Raw genomic sequence first — 19,588 nt, 5'->3', positions numbered from 1 at the left:
TCAGCACCTACAGGTGGGGGTAAAGCAGGTAGGTGGGTAAACATGCAGAACACATGTACTCAACACCTTGACTGAGAAACAATGTTTACATTGTTTACCAATTAGATTTTAAACCTTTAACACTGGATATGTCTCCAGCAACAACTCCCGGTAAATAACACACACTGTTTGACTTGCTGTAAGTCTTTGACCATTTATGTGGAGAAAAGCGATTTTTCACATTGGTTTTACTACAAAAAGTGTTGCATAACAGCCAGGAGAGGTGAATTGCTAATGAACTATTACTGCCGCTCTGCAGAAACAATGTTACAGAAAATTATGTTTTTTTTTTTTTTTTTAAAGACTACCGGGAACACTTAAAATAGCTCAAATGATGATTGAAGTGGGTTTCCAGTGACTCTTAATTCATTTTCAAAAAATAGTAAAAACTTTTTTTTACTCTCTTTATAGTCAAGCTGAAGTAGCTTGCTATGGGATGCCAGGATGGGCTCCAGCATCCCAGTGACCCTGAAAGGGTTATTAAGCAGTTTTGGAAAATGGATGGATGGGTGATGTAGCCTAGCAACATGTTATCCTAGGTTGTACTGACTATTTTAAAAAGTTACTTTTAGTTCTCAAAGAGCTAGACGAGAGACGTTTTGATATAAATGCTCATTAACCTTTTAACTCTGGAGCTGTCGTCAGCAACACCTAAGTAACACACATTCTTTGACACTACACAAATCTTGGACCATTTACAAAATCAATGTGAATCAGCTGATATATGATATGGTATGCAACACTTTGTTATAGCGAAAAGCTGTCATATACCTACAGTAAGAGCTAAACCTCCATGTACACAATGGTTATTGCAATTATGACGGTTTTTTAAGGTGACCGTAACGTTTAACGTTTAACCATGTTTCAATTCCTTGAAATGTGCCTGTCTTTGACCACACAGCATTCTATCATTGTTACTTTAAATGCCATTACTCACTACCTTATAACGTTAAGATTTTGTCTGACAGAATATGTCAGCTGTGACAAGGACTGAAAAGGTTTAGATATTGCCAATAAGTCCAAGAACTGAAACAAACCACTAGAGTGAATTGACTTTATTCCTCTTTAATTGCATGTTGATATAGTGGAAAGACAGGTAGAGACGGGCTCAAAGCCGACTCTTGAGGGATGGGGTGGTCCTTATCAGTTGCTTTCAACATCCACTGGCCTATCCAGGAAAAGAATGGCCTCTAATTGAAGGCAGTTCTTTCTAAGCATGAGCATACACAGTGATGAAAAGCCCAACGATATCCATATGTCATTCGTGAAGCAGTGCGCTGGTATGGCAGAGCCCTTTTTTTTGTCAGATTCTTAATGAAAAGTGCCTTAATAATTGCTACACATCCAAAATGCTACATTGATTTCTTTCGCAAATACACAAGTCTTTTTATTGTGCCTTATGTACACGCAGTTCTTCTGTCCTCTGAAGTGCTAAAACAAGTTCAGAAGATTTTGTGCAACCACGAGTACCTAAAGGCAGAGAGAGAAATGGTTCAAAAAGAGGCAACTTCTTATTCACGAGGCACTGAAGAATCCTTGCCCCGCCCATTTGATCAATTTGACAAGTTGCTTGTTATAACTAAAGGTTCAACATAAAGCCTAAAAAAGGTTCATCCTTCACACATTTCAATCATGCACAGTAAATTCAAGGTTCCATAGGCCTTCAAACTCATGTCATGCATAAAAAATAAAATGAAATTACATTGATTTAAACAAACAAATGAACATCCGTACAATCATAATCAATTAATGCAAAATTCATGAGTAAAGCTTTAAATGTAATATGGGAAAGTTTTTTATATAACCTTTGAAAGTTTATTTTAAGCCATCGAAAGTGTTAAATTAATCAACCTTTGATTTGAAAGTACTATTTTTTTTCTATTGCATTATGTATCAGAAGCAATCACTTGGATGAACACAGCAGAGATGGATCGACTTGTTTAGTGGGGTAAATGGGTCACGTGTGCATGCCCACACAAAAACGACCTCTGTCCTTTCAAAAGGTGAACTCTAAAGTAGGCAAAAGGGCAGAAAAATGAGACGGGAGACCTTGCTACATCAGCTCTCTGATTATACATCAACAAATCAGACAGATGGAGGTCAGATAGAAATAATTTATCTCAACATCAATTCCAGGGTACCTGGTGGGGCGTCTGTTTTAAAGATGGACCTGTTCAGGCTGTGGCAGATGCCGACCTTTGAAGGATGCGTGACAGAGTGATAATAATTCGAAAGGGCCAAAGATAGCCGTCTTTTATGTTCTGACACTGCTCGCTTGTGGTATTTACAATCCAGGCCAGAACAAAACAAAGAGAGATCAGATAAGGATTTTTTTTTTGTTCCACTCTTATTTAAAGCAGAATCGACAACAGTACGACAAATACCTTCAATGCCAGCTTTTGCAAAACAAGCTGTGTGTTTGTTTGTTTTTTTAAATGTCAGTCTGGAAGAAGAAGAAGAAGAAAAGTCACAAAGTTTAAAGACAAAAAGCTGGGAAGTGTAGTGACGTACAGTCTTACATGTTTGGTTTTAATCAGTTCAAGGATAACACTCAACGGGGACAATAAAAGAAAAGAAAATCCAAACGTATATATTCATCTTTAGTAGTTGCACCAGAAACCTCTTTTTAGGGAATTCCCCGAAAACTGTGAAAATGGATGACAGAGTTGTACATACATTATGTGAGGGGAGAACAGGTCTAGAGCAGTTGTAGGTGCTTACAAATTTTTAACATTTTCTTTCATAAAGCAGCTAAATGTCCTATAAGGAAATGACAATATGGTTGATCAGACAAGCGAAACACAAACAATGCCTTCCAAACCAACAAATGTTGAGATTTTGGAGGAGTCCATGTATATAGTTGCCTTTGGATTCCTTTGTCCCTCGTTGTGAAACGATATACGGCTGGTGACAATTGAGCAAACTTCTTTGATGAGTCAAAGCCACGATACGACACAGAAGCAAATAAGAAAACAGCTTAGTGTCGGATGATATTTTGTGTTCTTGTTTTATTTCAGGACAGCATAATGGAAGGTCAAAGTTCATCATATAAATAATTGTTTTGCTCACAATTTTTTTCAAATCCCTTGAGGGAAAAGCATGAAAGGACTATGTTCTTAAAGCAGAGACGTTTTTTTCTTCAGCCCTAGCGGTCATTCAAGTGCAAAGAAGTCTTTATTTAGTAGAGGCAAATAAACTGTGGCCCAAGTTCTTTATTTTTTTATTTTTATTTTTTTAGTTAAGTGTCAGCAGAAGGTGCACGTTCAGAACAGAAGCATGAGGTCTGGGATGACCGGCGCGAACAAAAGCATCCATGGAGCGTGTTCATCCACTGCTGGAAACGATGCAAAACTTTGAGGGATTCATTTGTGGATGAACACTGGAACTACAAAGAATCCATCCACAAGTGGAACATCTGTAGTGTTTTTTGTTTTGTTTTTCTAGCAAGAGTTAAAACTCACAAAAGTTATAGAAATTTGTTAAAACTACAGAATATTTCAAAATACATGAGAAAACAAGTAAAACTTCATATTTGCACTTTATTTCTCTTTTTCAGATTTAAAATCTTGATTTATTATGTAGTTTATTTTTCTAAATATATGCATATAAGTAGTTTTATTTTTTCATTATAGCTCTTTCTTCTGTATTTATATATATATCATTATGTACAGTATGTACTTTTATATAGGCAGAAAAGGTGAGAGTTTGATGTGGTAGTGTAATCTATGTTTACATTTGAGTAAAACCAATAACCTTTCAGACCATGCTCCGAGAGCCGCTTGGGGTCCGATGTAGACTGAGTCGGGGGTCTGGGGGTATATACTGATGAGGGTGGTTGTACGGTGGAGGTGGGGGAGGCAAAGGTGGTTGATGGCCGCTGCCATGGTAGCCGTCTGGCGAGTGGACAGGGGTGGATGCGGCGGACCGACTGAGCTGGTGGTGGCCGAAGGGGCGATGCTGGTAGTGGTGGGTGGGCGTCTGGCTGAGGAAGGCCTCCACGCGTCCATGACTGCTGTTGTCCAACATGAAAACTTTGACGATCTGCTGGCACTGAATAAGCGCCTCGGGCCGCAAATCGGCCATACTCGCAGCAGGCTGAGGAAGCTGCTGGAAGGGTAGATGGTGGGCAGGGGTGCTCGCTGCTGACTGACTGTGCATGTGCTGAGGTGGAGGCATCGGCCCCTGAGTTAACCCCAGGGGCCCCTGCTGGAAAAGCAGCTGGCCTCGGTTGTTAAGAAGGGCCGCACTCTCAGGGCTCCGAGCCGTGCTGCTGCTGCTGAGCGGGTACGTCTGAAGCCTGTTGTGAATTGACACCTAGTTTAGAAAACAGCCAAGAGAACAGCATCAAATGTTATAAAACTGGTTCCTCCTCTACAGTTCGTCAAGCCCTCTTTTCTTTTTGTGGGGGTGGGACGCACAACACGCACACGCGCACAGGCACACTCACAGGGCATGCGTGGGGGGGCTTAGGTGTAAAAGGATCAGTGGAGGTGTGAAATCACTGTGACTATTGCACACTCCCCTCCCTCCACCCCCACAGGTGCTGGTCACACTGCAACACTAAGATGCTGGGAACACCAGTGTGTGATCGGGGTCGGGAAGAGAACAGTGTTGGGGAGTGGGGGTAGGAACAATGCTACAGAGGGGGCCCCGTGGTTCCAAAGGGGACACTCGAGGGCCCCTGTGTCTCCCTTCCAAACCACTATGCGGCACCATGGTGAGGCAAACCATGACACAGACGGAGGTCATAACAAGAAGAGGAAGCAGATGTGGAGAGAAAGTGAGGAGACTGACAACCACAAATGTCCACAGGTAACAGTTATTTATATGTCACATTTCTATCCAACTAAATTAAAAAAGAAACATTGGGTTTGAGTTTGGTAGGTAGTTTTTTTTCTTTATTTTGTAACAATGCTCCTAAGCAGTCAAACTGATGTGATTGGAAAACCTGTTTAATAAACCTGTTGAATACATTTGATCAGCAGGCTTCTGCTCCAAGAATTGAAGTTTGGATTGTATAATATAACAAAAAAGGGGTTTGTGACGACTTGAAGTTGAGTCATAGCAACTGGACTTAAAACTTCTTCCTTGAAATGTTTTGCTGCTTATCCAAGTGGCTTCACCAGTCTGTTGAAGGAAGAGTGACGAAATGTTTGTTTTTAAGTCCGAATGCCATGACTCAACTACAAGACAAGTCTTTGGATCTTTATAGTTAGCCATCGAAATGTTGAAATGGCATGAAACGGAAACATTACGGTTCATTGCTAGTGTCCTTGCAATAGTGGGTATAGACAGTAATGTCAATAATGACATTAAATACAATCATGTCAAGAGAGTGGCCTTGCTTTATCTTTATTTGAAAAAAACAAACACAGATGTTGTTAGGCTCATCGCCATGTCTGGGTTCACCAGACAAACCGAATCGATATGTAACTATCAAATCTGAGTCCCTGATTGGTCAAAGTTTGATCTGGTTTAGCTGGCACGTTACATTTGCACGTTTTGTACGTAGAACTTGAAAAAGGTTGTAAAAACTTGAGAAGTTACGTCAGAATGTGTGAGTTTTTAACACTGAACCCCAAAATGCCCATATTTGCACGTTTGCTTTTCATTGGAAATGGTCGCTTGAACATGCGTTGCCAAGGGCGGTAAGACCATAGCTAAAAAATTACAACCACATTAACTGATATGTCCCAAATGCTGGTTGAGAAAAGCAATGTCACTTAATAGGAGTTTGTTGGAGATTAGAAACAAGAGAACAAGTCAGGCTGCTTTGGCTGTACGTTTTTTTTAAATTGCAGTGGGATGACCCTCTGAGTTTTTTCAACAATTTTAAGGGAGAAGTCACTTGTGTTGTTTGTTTACTTGTAAATTTATCACATTCATTGCTAAATAGCATTGCTACAAAAAATTATCTACCAAACACATTTCCCCAACTTTTGGTGCAAACTGTTTTTCCTGTCTAGAATTTCTGACTCTCAATGCATTACCTGCCTTCTCCTGCTCAACTTCATCTCCCTCTAAGTTCTTTTTATGGAACATTTTTCAAAATTGCTTTAAAATGACAAGACTGGACACCACAAACTATCTGCCACATATAAAAAGTGCTACCTTGCAAATTCCTCTACCTTTAAGCAACCGATCTTCCCTCAGACTTCTGCTTCAAAAGACTTGACACTCAGTTTTTGATTGAAACATCTGTATGAATGCAGTTTTCCACCAAGAACCTGAACATTATGCACCGTGAAAATTATGTCAGAGGTAATTTATTTGACACATAATGGAGCCGATATAAAGTGGGTTACATGAGGACAGACAAAGGCTTGGGGTTCTGCGATTCATTTTTAGACATTGATGTAAACCTTATGTGAGATAGCTCCATTAAATTTTTCTCCTTTTTAGCCTGCCTGCTGTTATTTCTCCTTAACGGCATGATTTTCTGAAATGCAGCTGAGCTGCAAGGCAGAAAAAGAAATGAAGTGTTTTACTGAGTTTCCTCTGCTTTTTATGAGTTCAAAGCAGGAGTGGATTTGTTCCACAAATGGCTGAAAATATTCCCACATTGTAGAACATGGGTGACAATTACAGAAATAAAATAGCCAAAATGTTCCTGTACTTTCCATTTTATGACAGCATGCAAATGTTTCGAAAGTGTTTTTACTATCTTAGAACATTTTTTACTAGTTAGTCATAGAAACTGAATGTTAACCTAATTGAAATAACTTAATGAGAAGTTGACACACCTTACTGATGTTTTGCAAATCAAATTCTGTTTGTGACTTTTAAATCTGAGCTAGTGGTCTTTACTAAATGATTAATGATTGTTAATCTTTGAAGTGTTTTTATTTTTGAGTAATTCTTAGCAGTTTAGGGGAAAAATATATAAAAAGTACCTAATTGGTGAAATAACTAAACTAAATAACTACTAAACTTGGGGACATCTAATGACTTTTTAAAGTCATAATGTGACTATAATATAATATTGGAATGGACTATGAGGGTCACAGTAAAACTTGTTTCCCAGACATCCTTGCTACATCCACTGCTATTCACTAATGTATCAGAAACGGCCATGACCTTGATTTAAACTTCTGTTAGAAGGAGGATATTTTTTTCGCAGAGGTTTCTTAGATACAAAGATAAATTTGTCCTGACAGTTGGCGATTCCCCACCAGTCCCTGACATTTACTGTGGGCAGAGTGGTTAAAGGGGGCGCAGAATACTGGTGAAGGTAGTTCAGACAACCATGACAAATTACCATAAAGGTTCATAAGAAGCATACTATGAACAATTAACAGATTCGACTTTGAAAAATACAATAATTTATTCTTAATCAAAAAAAAAAGATTGATTTTTTTCAGGGGAAAATAATTATTTGAACCGAATAGTCTGCTTTGTGAAGAATTCCATGAAACAAAATATAAAATTGCACTTGTTTATAATCATACTTTAAGTAGCGCTTGATTCAAATGTGCAGCACACATCTCAGTTGTTCTTGTGGTGTTTCTCTGATAATGAAGGACATATATAAAGACGATAAAATTTTACATTGCATTTCTAGGTATATCTTTTAATCGCTGTGAATCAGGAGCAGACGAAAAACTGCAATTTGAATACAACAACTAGATCCAAGTACTCCTTTGTTTTCCTCATCTAAATTGGCATCTGGCTCAAAATTCTACTAATTGCTCACCATTTTTTCTGCACTTGTAAAGCTAGATTGGGGTGTGTGAATGGCTGTAAGCTAGCAAGAGAGTGTGTAAACAGAGAGCTCTCTGCACTGGGTAGGGGAAGGAGAGTGAGGTTGTTCTGTGCCAACAGTCCCACTCACAAATTAGAGGCACATTTCTAATAAACTACTGTTGTTCAGCAGAAACTATATCCTAAAACACAACAAAGTTGCTGTTTTTTATTTTTTTTTATTTTGGCGAAAACTGTCATAATCATAACTAAAAGACCACTGGGAACGCTTTTAAAATAGATCATAAGATGATCGGAGTGGGTCTTTAAGGAATAAAACACCCATTAAATGTCAGACTGACCCTGTCTTTGGCCATTCATTCCAAACTGATTCTCTACAGCCACATGAGGCACGTGGAAAGGTCATGTTAGGCTTTGGTAAGTGCAAATCTCCGGTAGTACTGTTGTTCAGCCGTCTCTCCATGGAGCTTGCAATGTTTGCACAGAAAGTTTCCCCAGAAGCTTCAGCAAAGAGTGGCTTGACATGACTTCAGGTCAAACGAGTTTTAAAAGTATCCACCAGCTATTTACAATGTCACAGCGCTGTAAACCACTTAAATCCCTGGCCTCTTTTTTTCCGCTAAAGGTCTCTCAATAAGTTGCATTTTGCCCTGTGAGAGCCCAAACTGTTCAAATTCCCCAAACCATCATCTTTTATTTTTTTCAACTCAAAGAAGTTTTTTTCATCTATAGTTTTGTCTGATAGGGATGCCGCACATGCCCGCGCCACTTGACCCAACAGCACTCAATCACTCATTCACTCCTCACCCATGGTTGACTCCTCTAGTCATGAAGATTTGGCTAATCCTGGACTTCTGGCCTGTCCTTTCCTGCCTCAATGCTGACTGCACTCACTTACCTTTTGTTTCAGACATGGGCTTGTCTGCTTGGACTTACCTCTACTGAATTGTGTCCACTTCTGTCATCTAACTCCAGCTTTCCTGGAATAAGAAAATAAAGGAAAACATTAAAGACCCACTCTGATTTTATTTTGATCTATTGCAAAAGTGTTCCCAGTGTCTTTTAATTATGATTTGATGATTGTTATCATTTTTAGCCAAAAAACAAAACAAAACAACAACTGTGTGGTTGACTAGGACATAGTTTCTGCAGAGCAGCAGTAGTTAATTAGAAATTTGCCTCTCAGTTGTGGGCGGGATCGTTGGCAGGGAGCGACTCCACCCCCTTCCCCTCCCTGTTGCTGAGAGCTCTCTGTTTACACTCTCTCCTGCGAGCTTACAGTCCCTCACAACATTACGGTCAAGCAAAAATGTTGAGCAATATTGAAGCTATCCTTATAATTTCTAATGAACTCATACAGCTCTACAGAAACTATGTCCTAGAAAACCAAACAGTTCTTTTTTTTTTTGGTTTTGTCTTATCACTTTAGGGAACTTTAAGCAAAATGACCACTATAGGAATGTTTTTACCTCCAGTGATAAATAGATAAAAAAATGATTGAAGTGGGACTTTTAACCTAGCCATAATGTAATAAAAGGCGTCTATTAGAAAGTAAAGAGAGTTATTAACGTATATACAAAATTTAACAGATTTGCAAAAGGTTATAAGTATTTTTTCAATTGTGAACTTGCAATATTTAACCCAGCAGTAAAAAGGTTTTCCAGAAGTCCTTAAGAACTCATTACAGCCAAGGAAAGGAGGCGATATATCAAAAGAAGTTACAGTAGACTCAGTAGAAACAAAACAATTTTGAAATACCAAACAGGTTTTATGGAAACAAATGTTTTAGGCAACAAAAGGGCTCTACATAATAATTTAATACAGATGTAAAGTTAATAAATGAGGTTATATAAAAAAAAAAAGTGACATAACTGTTTCTGTTTAATGTATAATTGCACGTTTTTACTCACCTGACGGGGAGCCCTGCTTCCCTCGCAGCTCTAGCTGTGTGCCATTGCTCTTCACTGAGTGTGTTTTGGCTCCTTGCTGCTTTTCCAGCTCCCCTGCAGAGGACAGAAAATAGAAGCCATCATTTGGTTAATCGCTAAAAAGTGAGCAGAGTGATGCAATAAAAAGACAATAATAATCTGAATATTTCTGGTCTGCAAGAACGAGTGCAGACACGTGAAAATATGCACACACTGATTGCTTTTCCTTCGTGTTGAGATTTCCTTTTCAGTTTCATATCTTTCTAATTAAACTAGTTGTCAATTGTACATAATTTCTAATTCGATGACTGAAATGTTTGCATTTTAGTTACGAAGCCACATTTAAATTCTGATTTAAAAATATTCAACAACAAATGTAACCCTTGTGCTATCTTAGATGACCCCACCCTTACATTGACGTGTTCTCCCTACCATGACAAAGGTGGATAAAGGTGGAAAGATTTCATGTAATCCATGGACACCAGTGAAGATCACAAATCATTGAAGAAAATATGATAAAATACAGAAATACTGTAGTATGAACCAAATATTAGCAATTTTATTGGATGCAGCACATTTGAATGCTCATTATTGTAGTTCATGATGGGAGAAAAACATTTCTGTAGGTTAAATTTTAACTTAAATTTTGATACTTTCATCATTATTTTTCAATGTAAAACCTTTAATAGACCATTAAAAACATAGCGACCCAACAAAACATACTGCCTAAATGTTATTAAAGTTGAATACAATAGTACCTGTGCTAATCTTTAGTTTTCCTTTTTTTATTGGTTTTCCTAATCTAGAATATCCCAAGTTTTTCTTTATATGTGCAGTGTTTTGGGTTATTATTCTTAAAGCTCTGTCCCGGTTCTCTAATTTGCTTCCTGGTGATTGATAACTCCTGGTTTCTGCTTATTGCAACAGCTGTGCCCCATTTGTTGATTACATCCTCAGTCTATATAAGCTTCTTGGTTTACACTTGTTCTCTGCCAGATCCTTGTCTCATCTGCAGTACTGGATTTGTCTCTACTTAAGTGGTTCTGGATCCTAATTTATCAATCAATGGCTTTTTTTTCCTCAGTGCTGAAGATTGTGGATGTTCTACTTGAATTATATTTTTGTTTTCCTTTAATTTTAAAAGAGAAAATAAAGGCAACAGCTGCTTTTGATGACTTTCTTTATGGTTCTCAAATGGGGGCCCAGAATTCTTTGGGCCTCCACTTTTGACTTTTTATTTTGATTAAAAGTGATAAATGGAGCCTGAATGCAGTAACCCAACCACAAAATACACACATCTGAGTTGGAAATTAAAAGTATCCAGAGATACTTTATATCCAGAGATATTATTTGTATGTGGTGCATGTGCAGTTTCTTGAAGCGTTTCCTTTGGACAGCTCCCCGGCTATAAATATCATCCCTGGTCCCCTGCCTGTGTCCATATCTTGATGCTTGCTCTTCCTCCGAGCTACAGGCCCCCCTTCTGTGAGTGAGCCAGCTCCAGCATATCATTCCCCAGCAGGAATGCCCAATTTTTGTAGAAACACTCCGGAAATACTGGCTTTTGCACTTGTCAATATACAGGACCAAACAAACTGCACTGTGCTCAGCTTTAGATGCCTGATTGCTCCGAGGAGCATCGACCTATTTCCACCTTTTGTTTATCGCCTGCTCTGTCTGTTCAAACAGGAGAGCGAGCAAAGCAAGGAACCACTGACTTATATCCCCAAAGGGAATTTAGGAAAGTTCACTCACACTTCAACAGAGAAATGTGTAGATTTTGGTTTGGGGAAAAAACTCAAATTATGTTGCCCCTTATTACCATAAGAAATGAATATCCTTAAAATGTGCATGAAAGAAATAAAAGCTTCTCACACTCAATACGTATTTGTTCCATCTCAGACACCTCTGCGATTGATTCCTTTAGATCTTCTACAAGTTTGAGCAGCTCCTCGGCGCTCTGGGCACAGAAGTGAAGTACCTGTTTTTTGTCTGAACCATATGGTGAAAGGATGGTGATTCCATGAGGGTAGTCTGAAAAACAAATGGGAAATAAAAGCCATCACATAAGTAAAAAGACGAGAGAGTAAAAAAGAAATTCTAAAGGTCCATCTTTTATTCTGAATTCCACCATTCAAAATAAAACATAAATGAGGAACAAAACCACAAAAACTTACAGGAAAAACATAAATTAGGTACACTACTCAAAAAAACATTGTTTAAACAAAATAAAATTAAAAAAAACATCAGAAAAAAGGCATATAATTACAGACAGTAATTAACAACTACAAAGTGGAGCAGCAGTTCACAATAGAGCCCTATTACCAAACAAAATTAACTGAAAAACACAAGAGGTTTGCACAAACGCAAACAGAATGACTGACTGAACACACAGACCAACAAAACAGAATACATTTCAGAAATAAGACCGCAGATTATCATGGTTTTAAATTCTTTAGGTTTTAAACTGAGGCCTTGTGTAGATTTTTTTTTAAGTGGTCCCTTTTGTTGTCTGTCTTAGATCACAATAAATTAATTAATTTATTTTTTATAACTTACAGATGAAAATAAGACAATCAGTTGTTGAAGTCCTAAAAGGTTTTTTTTTCATCTGAATGCATAGCCTGATGGTGGAAACAGTGACTTACATTCATTTTCAAACAGGTGAAACTGCATCCCAAGTAGACCCATGGCTTTGCAAAAAGTGTAGGCTGCTGAACTCTTCTTCTTTGGACAAAGTTTTAGGATCTGCAGGCATCCAACAAATAAGACAACGATTTAAGGTCACTCAGAAAACCCAAGAAGAAAATCTCACATTTACTATACATTTAAAAATCAGCTTGTTATAGTAATGTGTTTTTAAAAAAGTTTAATATTTTAGCAGCAGTGATATAATGTGCATAAAAACAGCAGGCAAGCTAGTGTCAGGAAATATTAGCGCAGCCTTTTCCCTCAGTGACCTGGTTAGAGGGTTTAATGTTATCCAGAACCTTTTGCTGGCCCTTTTTTATTTTGTTTTTTGTGTTTTTTTTAGACAAGGTTTGTCTAAACAATACAACATTGTCACTTAAAACATCAGTTGAAAAGCTCACACTGCTGGAACAGAGTCTAGATTCTGACAAAAAGACTTTACTCAGTTTAATCGCAAACCTTTTTAAACTCATTCCTGCCCTGCTGTCAGGGCTTCAAAGTGAAACATCTCCCTGGTGGAAACGACGATGCTTTCCACCAAATATTATAAGTAAAAACTACGAACAAATGAGCCATATGTGACTCCCAATGTGCATATTAGATATGCTTAATTTTATGTCTCTATTCTGTTTTATTAAAATGATTATTCCAAAGGAAAAGCAGCTTTATCACTGGAGGTAAAAGCAGCTCTTTCTTGCTGTTTTGACCTTTTGATTACATGTGTACTGCACATTGTTTGGTAGACTTTGTTTATTACAATTGTTGAACAGGGATATGTTACAGACAATATGACAAGAGGGGCTTTGAGGTGTGGTACAAAGTGGAAGTACACTATTGTGCAGAAAGAACTTACTACACAATAATTCACTTTTGAGCTGTACAGCAGGTACAAATATTTCTTTACTTAAGTTTTTTGCAGATTTAACAATTAACTTGTCCAACATTTTAATTATTGGGAATGGTCAAACAACCCACTTTGCAATTAATGCATGGTGAAGGTGCCAGAATCATGTGGGAGTTTTTTTCTTGGTTTGAGTTGGATCTAAAATTAGAAAGTTTTAGGGAAATTTGGCTATTCCACTACTTTTTCTTCCAAAGCTAAACCAGACATTCTCTGCATGAACTGATCCGTTTTGCACATATAGAAATATGAAAAACGTACATAACGGAGTGTGAATCTGTTCAAACTAAGAAAATAAACATGCATCCCAACAGCATTTGTTGAACTAAAAAAGTACAAGTTATGGAAAAACTAAACTCACCACAAGAAGATCATTGAATAGGAAGACTTCTCTCTGATGTGCAGCCTGTTTTTGAGCCTTGTTGACATCTGTCACTTCAAAGAGTCGACTGCAGCATACTAGTCTTCTGTGAGGAACAGAGAGGACCTGCACAGGAGAAAACACCCCAGTAAATGGAATAAAGGTTGTTAGAAGAATATTAACCTGTCACCACTTTATATGGCAAAGTTTGCTGCTTTACAGAAAGTGGTTAAAGATGTCATTATTGTATTGGCATAGATATTTTCTATGTTCTCTTAGATTTAACGTGTATTTTTATTTTTTTGGGGGGGGGATTGAAAGGTTTTTGTAATGCTGTTGTAGGTCTTAATGGGTTATTCGACGCCTGCTGCTGGATTAGTGTAGCTCCAGCAGAGAGGCTCATCGTAATTGCCTCCAGTATCCAGTGAGCTAAAATGGGCACTCTGCACACAAAACCATCATACAAAACATGAGTGGTTGTGAAATCGTGTTGCATTTAACAGTCACAGATGCCTACACATAAAAAAAAAAGATTAGCAAAGGTGTGAGAGGCAAGTATTTATTTTATACTGTACTGTTTTCTCATACGATCCTGTCTTTACCTCTTGAACTTGCATGCCTTTCCAACTTTAAGGAGATTACACAGCAAAAAATGCCTTTGGAGAGTTATCCGATAACGTTCTCATCCTTTTCACAATCTTGTCTTTTGCTTTACTCATCCAGCAGACTGTGAAACTCTATTGCAGTCATGAAATGTGAAATCCAAAATTTTGCAGCTTCTAACAGTTCCCCTTTTCTTCTGTAAGCCTCCATCTCTTTCTTCTACTTGCCTACGTCTCACTGCTGCAGGGCATGCAGACTTTTGCTAAGACCTTTATTCAAGTAATGTCAGAAACACCGAAGGAGATCATTAGCATGAAATCCGTATGACCCATTTCTAAGAATAATAAACAAGTGGTCCAGGGAGGATATCAATGCAGTTCAAGAAACATTCACCAGTAAAGCTAATCATCCATCCCAAAATATGGAAAACATTTGTTGATATAAAGCTACCTCAAAACATTACCAAAGGTTTATAATGTTAGTGTTTTATTAAACATTTTTAAGAGGAAAATTGATTTTTTTAAGCCCTCAAGACACAGAGTGCAATCCATTAGCAGGACAGAAACATTGTCTTCTCCTTCTTTTCGTGGCGAAAAGCTCCCATTGGCACACTTCCTGTCACAACAATCTATCATCGTTTGGCCATAATGACATGCTTTCTGTCATCTTGTGCCCACTCATCTATCACTTTGAAAACCCTATAAACACAAAGGAAAGGGAAGGGAAAAAAGTCGAGCATAAAGGACAGAAATTTTAAACATGTAAAATGTTGCAGTGAATTTTTTTTTTTTTTTTTTTTTTTTTTTTAGAGTATTAACGATGGTCAGATTTGATGCATGCATGAGCTGTATCTACAAGTTTTGGTTGTCTGCTGGTTTTTGTAGCCAGTGTTAGATTTTATTAGAAGGATTTAACCAGGTTGATAAATTTAATCAAAGAAAGAAGCAAATATTTGAGTAAGGGGAAAAGAGTTACACATTTTGGCAATAGTTTTTAAACAGAACTTTTTTTTTTTTAAATATCAGCTAAAATTACAGACTGGGAGCCAGTTTAGCTCGTGCTGGTTTGCGGCGCCTTCCGTCCGTGAAACCCGGGTTCGACTCCGGGCTGCTCCCTGTTCCCTTCTCTACCTCTGTGCCGGTTCCAAGCCCGGTTAGAGAAGGTTGCGTCAGGAAGGGCATCCGGCGTAAAACATTGCCAAATTTACCATGCGACTTGTTCGCTGTGGCGACCCCTGATGGGAGAAGCCGAAAGTGGAAGAAGAAGCTAAAATTACAGACTGAAAATAAATCAGAAGATGTAATTATATGCCTAATAGGATTTCGTAACTGTCTACTTTTTTAAGCTTTTTACTTTTGCAAAGGTGTATTTAGTTACACCAATAAAATACTATTTTCTTTTTATCATTAAGGCATAGTAAGGGTTGCCAGAAAGTATTGTTTTATTAAAACAGACTTGAAAGTTTCAAGAGAGATATCTGCAGATATAAAATAGGTCTTCTTTCGTCTTCCAATCTTTAATGAACACTTGGTGAGATATAACCCTTTCAAGTAACTATTCATTCATCTTCTAAAACCGTCTTTTCCCTTTCGCGGTCACGAGGTTGCCGGAGCCTATCCCCGCCAATTGTGGGCGAAGGCAAGGGAAATCCTCAACAGGTCGGCAGTCTATCGCAGGGCACACGAATCACACACCAGTCCCATGCACACTCACATTCACACCTTGGGACACTTTAGAGTAACTAATTAACCTATGAAGCATGTTTTTGGACGTGTTTTTTCAAATAATTAATTATTGCAAATAAAATTTCTGAAGCACTAAAACTTCCAAAAAATACCACTTCAATAATTTTTACCTGCTGGAGTACCCCAGAGCTTGATACTGGGGTCACTTCTGTGTCCTAGGTTTTGTATGTGAACAATCAAGGCCTGGTCATCAATTTTTACTGCTATTAAAAAATATATATTTCATTTCCATTCAACAGTTCTTGCAAAGTACCTTTCAAACATTTCTTTAATTTTTTTTTCAATCCACTATTGTAATTTAAGCTTTGATCTGAGCTGTCAATGCATTATTTTTTTTTATTGTATACATCAATGAGGATGCCCCTTACTGTTTTCATGCCCACAATGGACTGCTCAACTTTGGAGACGTAGGTGACGTGGTCTTCATTGGAGCGCAGCTCTCTTAGTTGTATTCTTTCATAGATGCCCACCACCATGTCTCTAGGGATGTCTGCTCCGTCATCCACACCTTCAATAGAAACATAAAGGTTATACACACACACAAAGTCGGATCCTTCTGGAAGAGAAAATCGCTAAAGTTGAGTTCAAAAGTGAATACTTCAAATGGTGAAAGGAGGACTCTTTCTGCTTATCTGCATCTTGCAGGGTTGCGACTGAAAGCAATTTGAAACACTGCTATTTTGCAAATGGAAAGGTTGAGATGATGGAGATGATGCATTTTTGTTGGAAGATATTTTGTCTAAAATGTAATTCAGTTCAAAGTCAAGGGCAGTTTGATGCTGTGATGAAGCTGCATGCCATTATAGGCTGAAAGGCTGTCCTTCCTACAGCTGTGGTGCATTGAGTTTTCAATGGTGCAGGATGTGTCCAGGGAGAATAACAGAGCCAAAAGTGACAGCATTGTCAGGGAGGCACCCTGGGACAGCACTAGGACATCACTGCACATTATGCAGTGAGGGGAGAAGAAGAGATGACCACAGGGACATGTGTGCCAAGTGTCAGATTAAGAGGTAGCACCTCTGTCGCAGGATGTATATTTGTTCTCCCTTGCTCTTTCTTTAGACAAATCAGGAATTCCCAGCTCATTCCTTTTTGTTTGTGTCAGGGAATGAGGTATTAGGTCTGAAACTGGTTCAACATAATCTTTAATAAAAGTCAATTGCCTGCTTTATGACATGATATCCAAACAACATAGGTTTCTGAATCCATTCAAAACACAAAAAGGTGTGATGAAGAGCAAATTCTAGCAGCAATTCTAGTACAGTTTCCATTTATAGAGGCAGACCTGTAAGATCAAACTGTAGCAAAGACAAAATGTTTGGCTTATTATTGTATATCCACAGAGTAGCATCTTTAAACTGCTCTGTGATTGGAGGCAATCTCAATGCAGACAAAGATTAGAAGATCAAAAGATTAGATTCTGTAACAAAATGCCATTCCATACTTTCACCCTCACACACCAAACTCTATCTTGCTGATAAACATCTGTCTCAATTTATTGGTTATAATTTCAGGCTTCGGTCCTGGTGAGCCGACGCATTAAAATACTGTAGGTACCAAAAAATACATCTACTGTTAAGCAGCAAAACAACTAATGGCATTGACAAAAAACTATAATAGTTAAATGAAACGTGTATATACGTTTCGGATTGTCCACACTAAACCTATGAATGTGCCATGTGGTTTGCTATTTTGGACTGCCCTTTAAAAAAATAGGGGCTTCTACTGCAGAAATCAGTGAAATGGTGTAACAACCAATTTAAATGTGATCCTTCATGAAGATATAATAAAAAATTCAGGGTTATTCACACGTGTAATGTACATAAGTTTCCATGGATAAATAGACAGAAAAAGCAAAAGATAAAAGTACAATAAATATAAGAAACAAAGAAAGCAAGCGGAGAAAAAAATTAAGAACCAAGAAGGGAGTGGCAAATTTTAGTTTACATAAGGTGCCCCTTTTTTTTCTCTTTAACTTAATTCAATTGTGACGAACTGACTGAATCTATTAAATTTGTTCTGCATCGACCTGAACAGGCCCTGATTGATCACGTAAAGGGAGAACAGAAGTGTGACGCTCCTCAATGTTCGGCAAATGACCATCTGTCTGCATATTGAAGACAAGATCTGTAGCAGTTTCCTGTCTGGGAAGATGTAAAGCAAAACCCGCAAGACAAGAAATGTAATTTCCTTTTTTTTCCCTCTAAATTTATGCAGGCAGGTCTGATGGAATGCAGACCCAAAACCTGTTGGCCAACTGCAGATTTATCTAAGGAATCACAGCCGTGTTTCTCAACGCTGAAATCAGAAGTGCAGCTTGTAAAAGACCCATTTTAATTGTTTTCTTATTATTGTTTAACATTTCCTTTTATTGAAGATGCCTTTAATTTCAAAAGAAATATGTTGAAGATGTAAAAGCAAATGATAAAAAACAGTGTAAATGTTTGTGAAGTGTATTTTGTTTGGAAGACTTTTATTGTGAAGGTTCCACTTCCGCTTTTTCTGTGAAGCGTGTCAGATCAACAGAAACAAAAAAACGGTTAACAGCTGATGCTACGGCAACAAAGGAAACAGACAAAAAAGACGGACAGATAACTGTGTAAAGCTGTAATTTGTTTTTGGCATCTAGCTGGAAGGCGAACAGGTACGATTTTTGGTTATGTTTACTGTATACATTTTGTGATTATTTTCTATTTGTTTCATGTAAAATAACAAAATATGTTTCTGTTTGAAGTTATTCAACAATCTAACGCTACTAGCTGAGGTAAAGAATGAATGTATATCAAAAAGGAATTATTGTAAGTTTGTTTTTATGCTTTTCTTCAGCTCTTACGGTGTGACTATGACTGTGGAGTAAATAAATGGGTTGGAATACCCCATCATAGTCCATCAGTTACTATCATTGAGTCCATCGTCTGAATCAAGTCCGGCTGGAATGCTACAGTAAGAGCTGACACCTACATCATCCCACGGTCACGCTGCACCACGGAGTCATGAGGACAAGCAAGGGGCTGTGCTGCTAATCGTTTGGCGTTGAAGATCACACTTCATCAGGCAACTCAGCACCATTCTACGGGTCCACAAGACAATCATCTCGCAGCTGACTTAACAGTTGATGTGACGGTCAGACAAGGTATGGAACATTTTATTGAACTTGAGAAAGAAAAGGCCAAGCTTCATCAGGAAAAGTGACTGCTCCAATCAGAACTGGTTAAAGAAGGAAACAACATCAACTTTAAAGAACATTTGTCTCACTAAATGAACAACAAAGATTACATTTGAGCAACGGACTGTTATTTAATTTATTTAAAAAAAAAAAAAATTGTTCAGTTTGATGTGTGAACAGTTTATATCGTATATTGATTTTGTTTAAAAAAAAAAAAAAAAAAAAAAAAAAAAAAACGACTTATGTTCAAAGTCTGTGATTTAAAAAGGCAGTTCATGTTGACTGAATTATATATTTTACTGTGAGCTACATTCAAGTTATTTGTGTTATCTATGCATATATTCTAAACAATAACTTATTTCCATTTGGGTAGTCTAAGAGCAATACTGAAACAACTTTTATTTAGTATAGTTTAATATGGAGGACACAGAAAATCACAATTTACAAATAGAG

General features: G+C 37.8%; 1 protein-coding gene and 1 long non-coding RNA gene across 3 annotated transcripts in view; one reads left to right on the top strand and one right to left on the bottom strand.

The window, feature by feature from the left end:
- Positions 1 to 3,605: 3,605 nt before the first annotated feature.
- The window catches only part of iqsec3a (IQ motif and Sec7 domain ArfGEF 3a), a 98,864-nt gene continuing 82,881 nt past the window's right edge, over positions 3,606 to 19,588 (bottom strand). The window contains exons 8-14 of one of the 2 annotated variants that reach the window (XM_023952352.2): positions 16,338 to 16,477; positions 13,622 to 13,747; positions 12,317 to 12,416; positions 11,544 to 11,702; positions 9,651 to 9,743; positions 8,677 to 8,720; positions 3,606 to 4,353 (exon numbers count right to left, since the gene is read on the bottom strand). In XM_023952352.2, the coding sequence (XP_023808120.1) occupies positions 3,796 to 4,353; positions 8,677 to 8,720; positions 9,651 to 9,743; positions 11,544 to 11,702; positions 12,317 to 12,416; positions 13,622 to 13,747; positions 16,338 to 16,477 (1,220 nt within the window). In that variant the 3' untranslated portion in view covers positions 3,606 to 3,795. The remainder of the gene's footprint in view (positions 4,354 to 8,676; positions 8,721 to 9,650; positions 9,744 to 11,543; positions 11,703 to 12,316; positions 12,417 to 13,621; positions 13,748 to 16,337; positions 16,478 to 19,588) is intronic. The other variant, XM_023952353.2, reaches the window with a different exon arrangement.
- LOC105358672 (uncharacterized) lies at positions 18,491 to 19,270 on the top strand. The gene is made up of 2 exons (XR_013653834.1): positions 18,491 to 18,613; positions 18,796 to 19,270. It is a non-coding gene; the product is annotated as an uncharacterized LOC105358672 (long non-coding RNA).

This window comes from Oryzias latipes, chromosome 23 (assembly GCF_053564925.1).
Source record: "Oryzias latipes strain Hd-rR chromosome 23, Olatipes_Hd-rR_3.1".
Classification (NCBI taxonomy): domain Eukaryota; kingdom Metazoa; phylum Chordata; class Actinopteri; order Beloniformes; family Adrianichthyidae; genus Oryzias; species Oryzias latipes.
The sequence above is the reverse complement of the archived record's forward strand: the minus strand, read 5'-3'. Positions and strand labels throughout refer to the sequence as shown.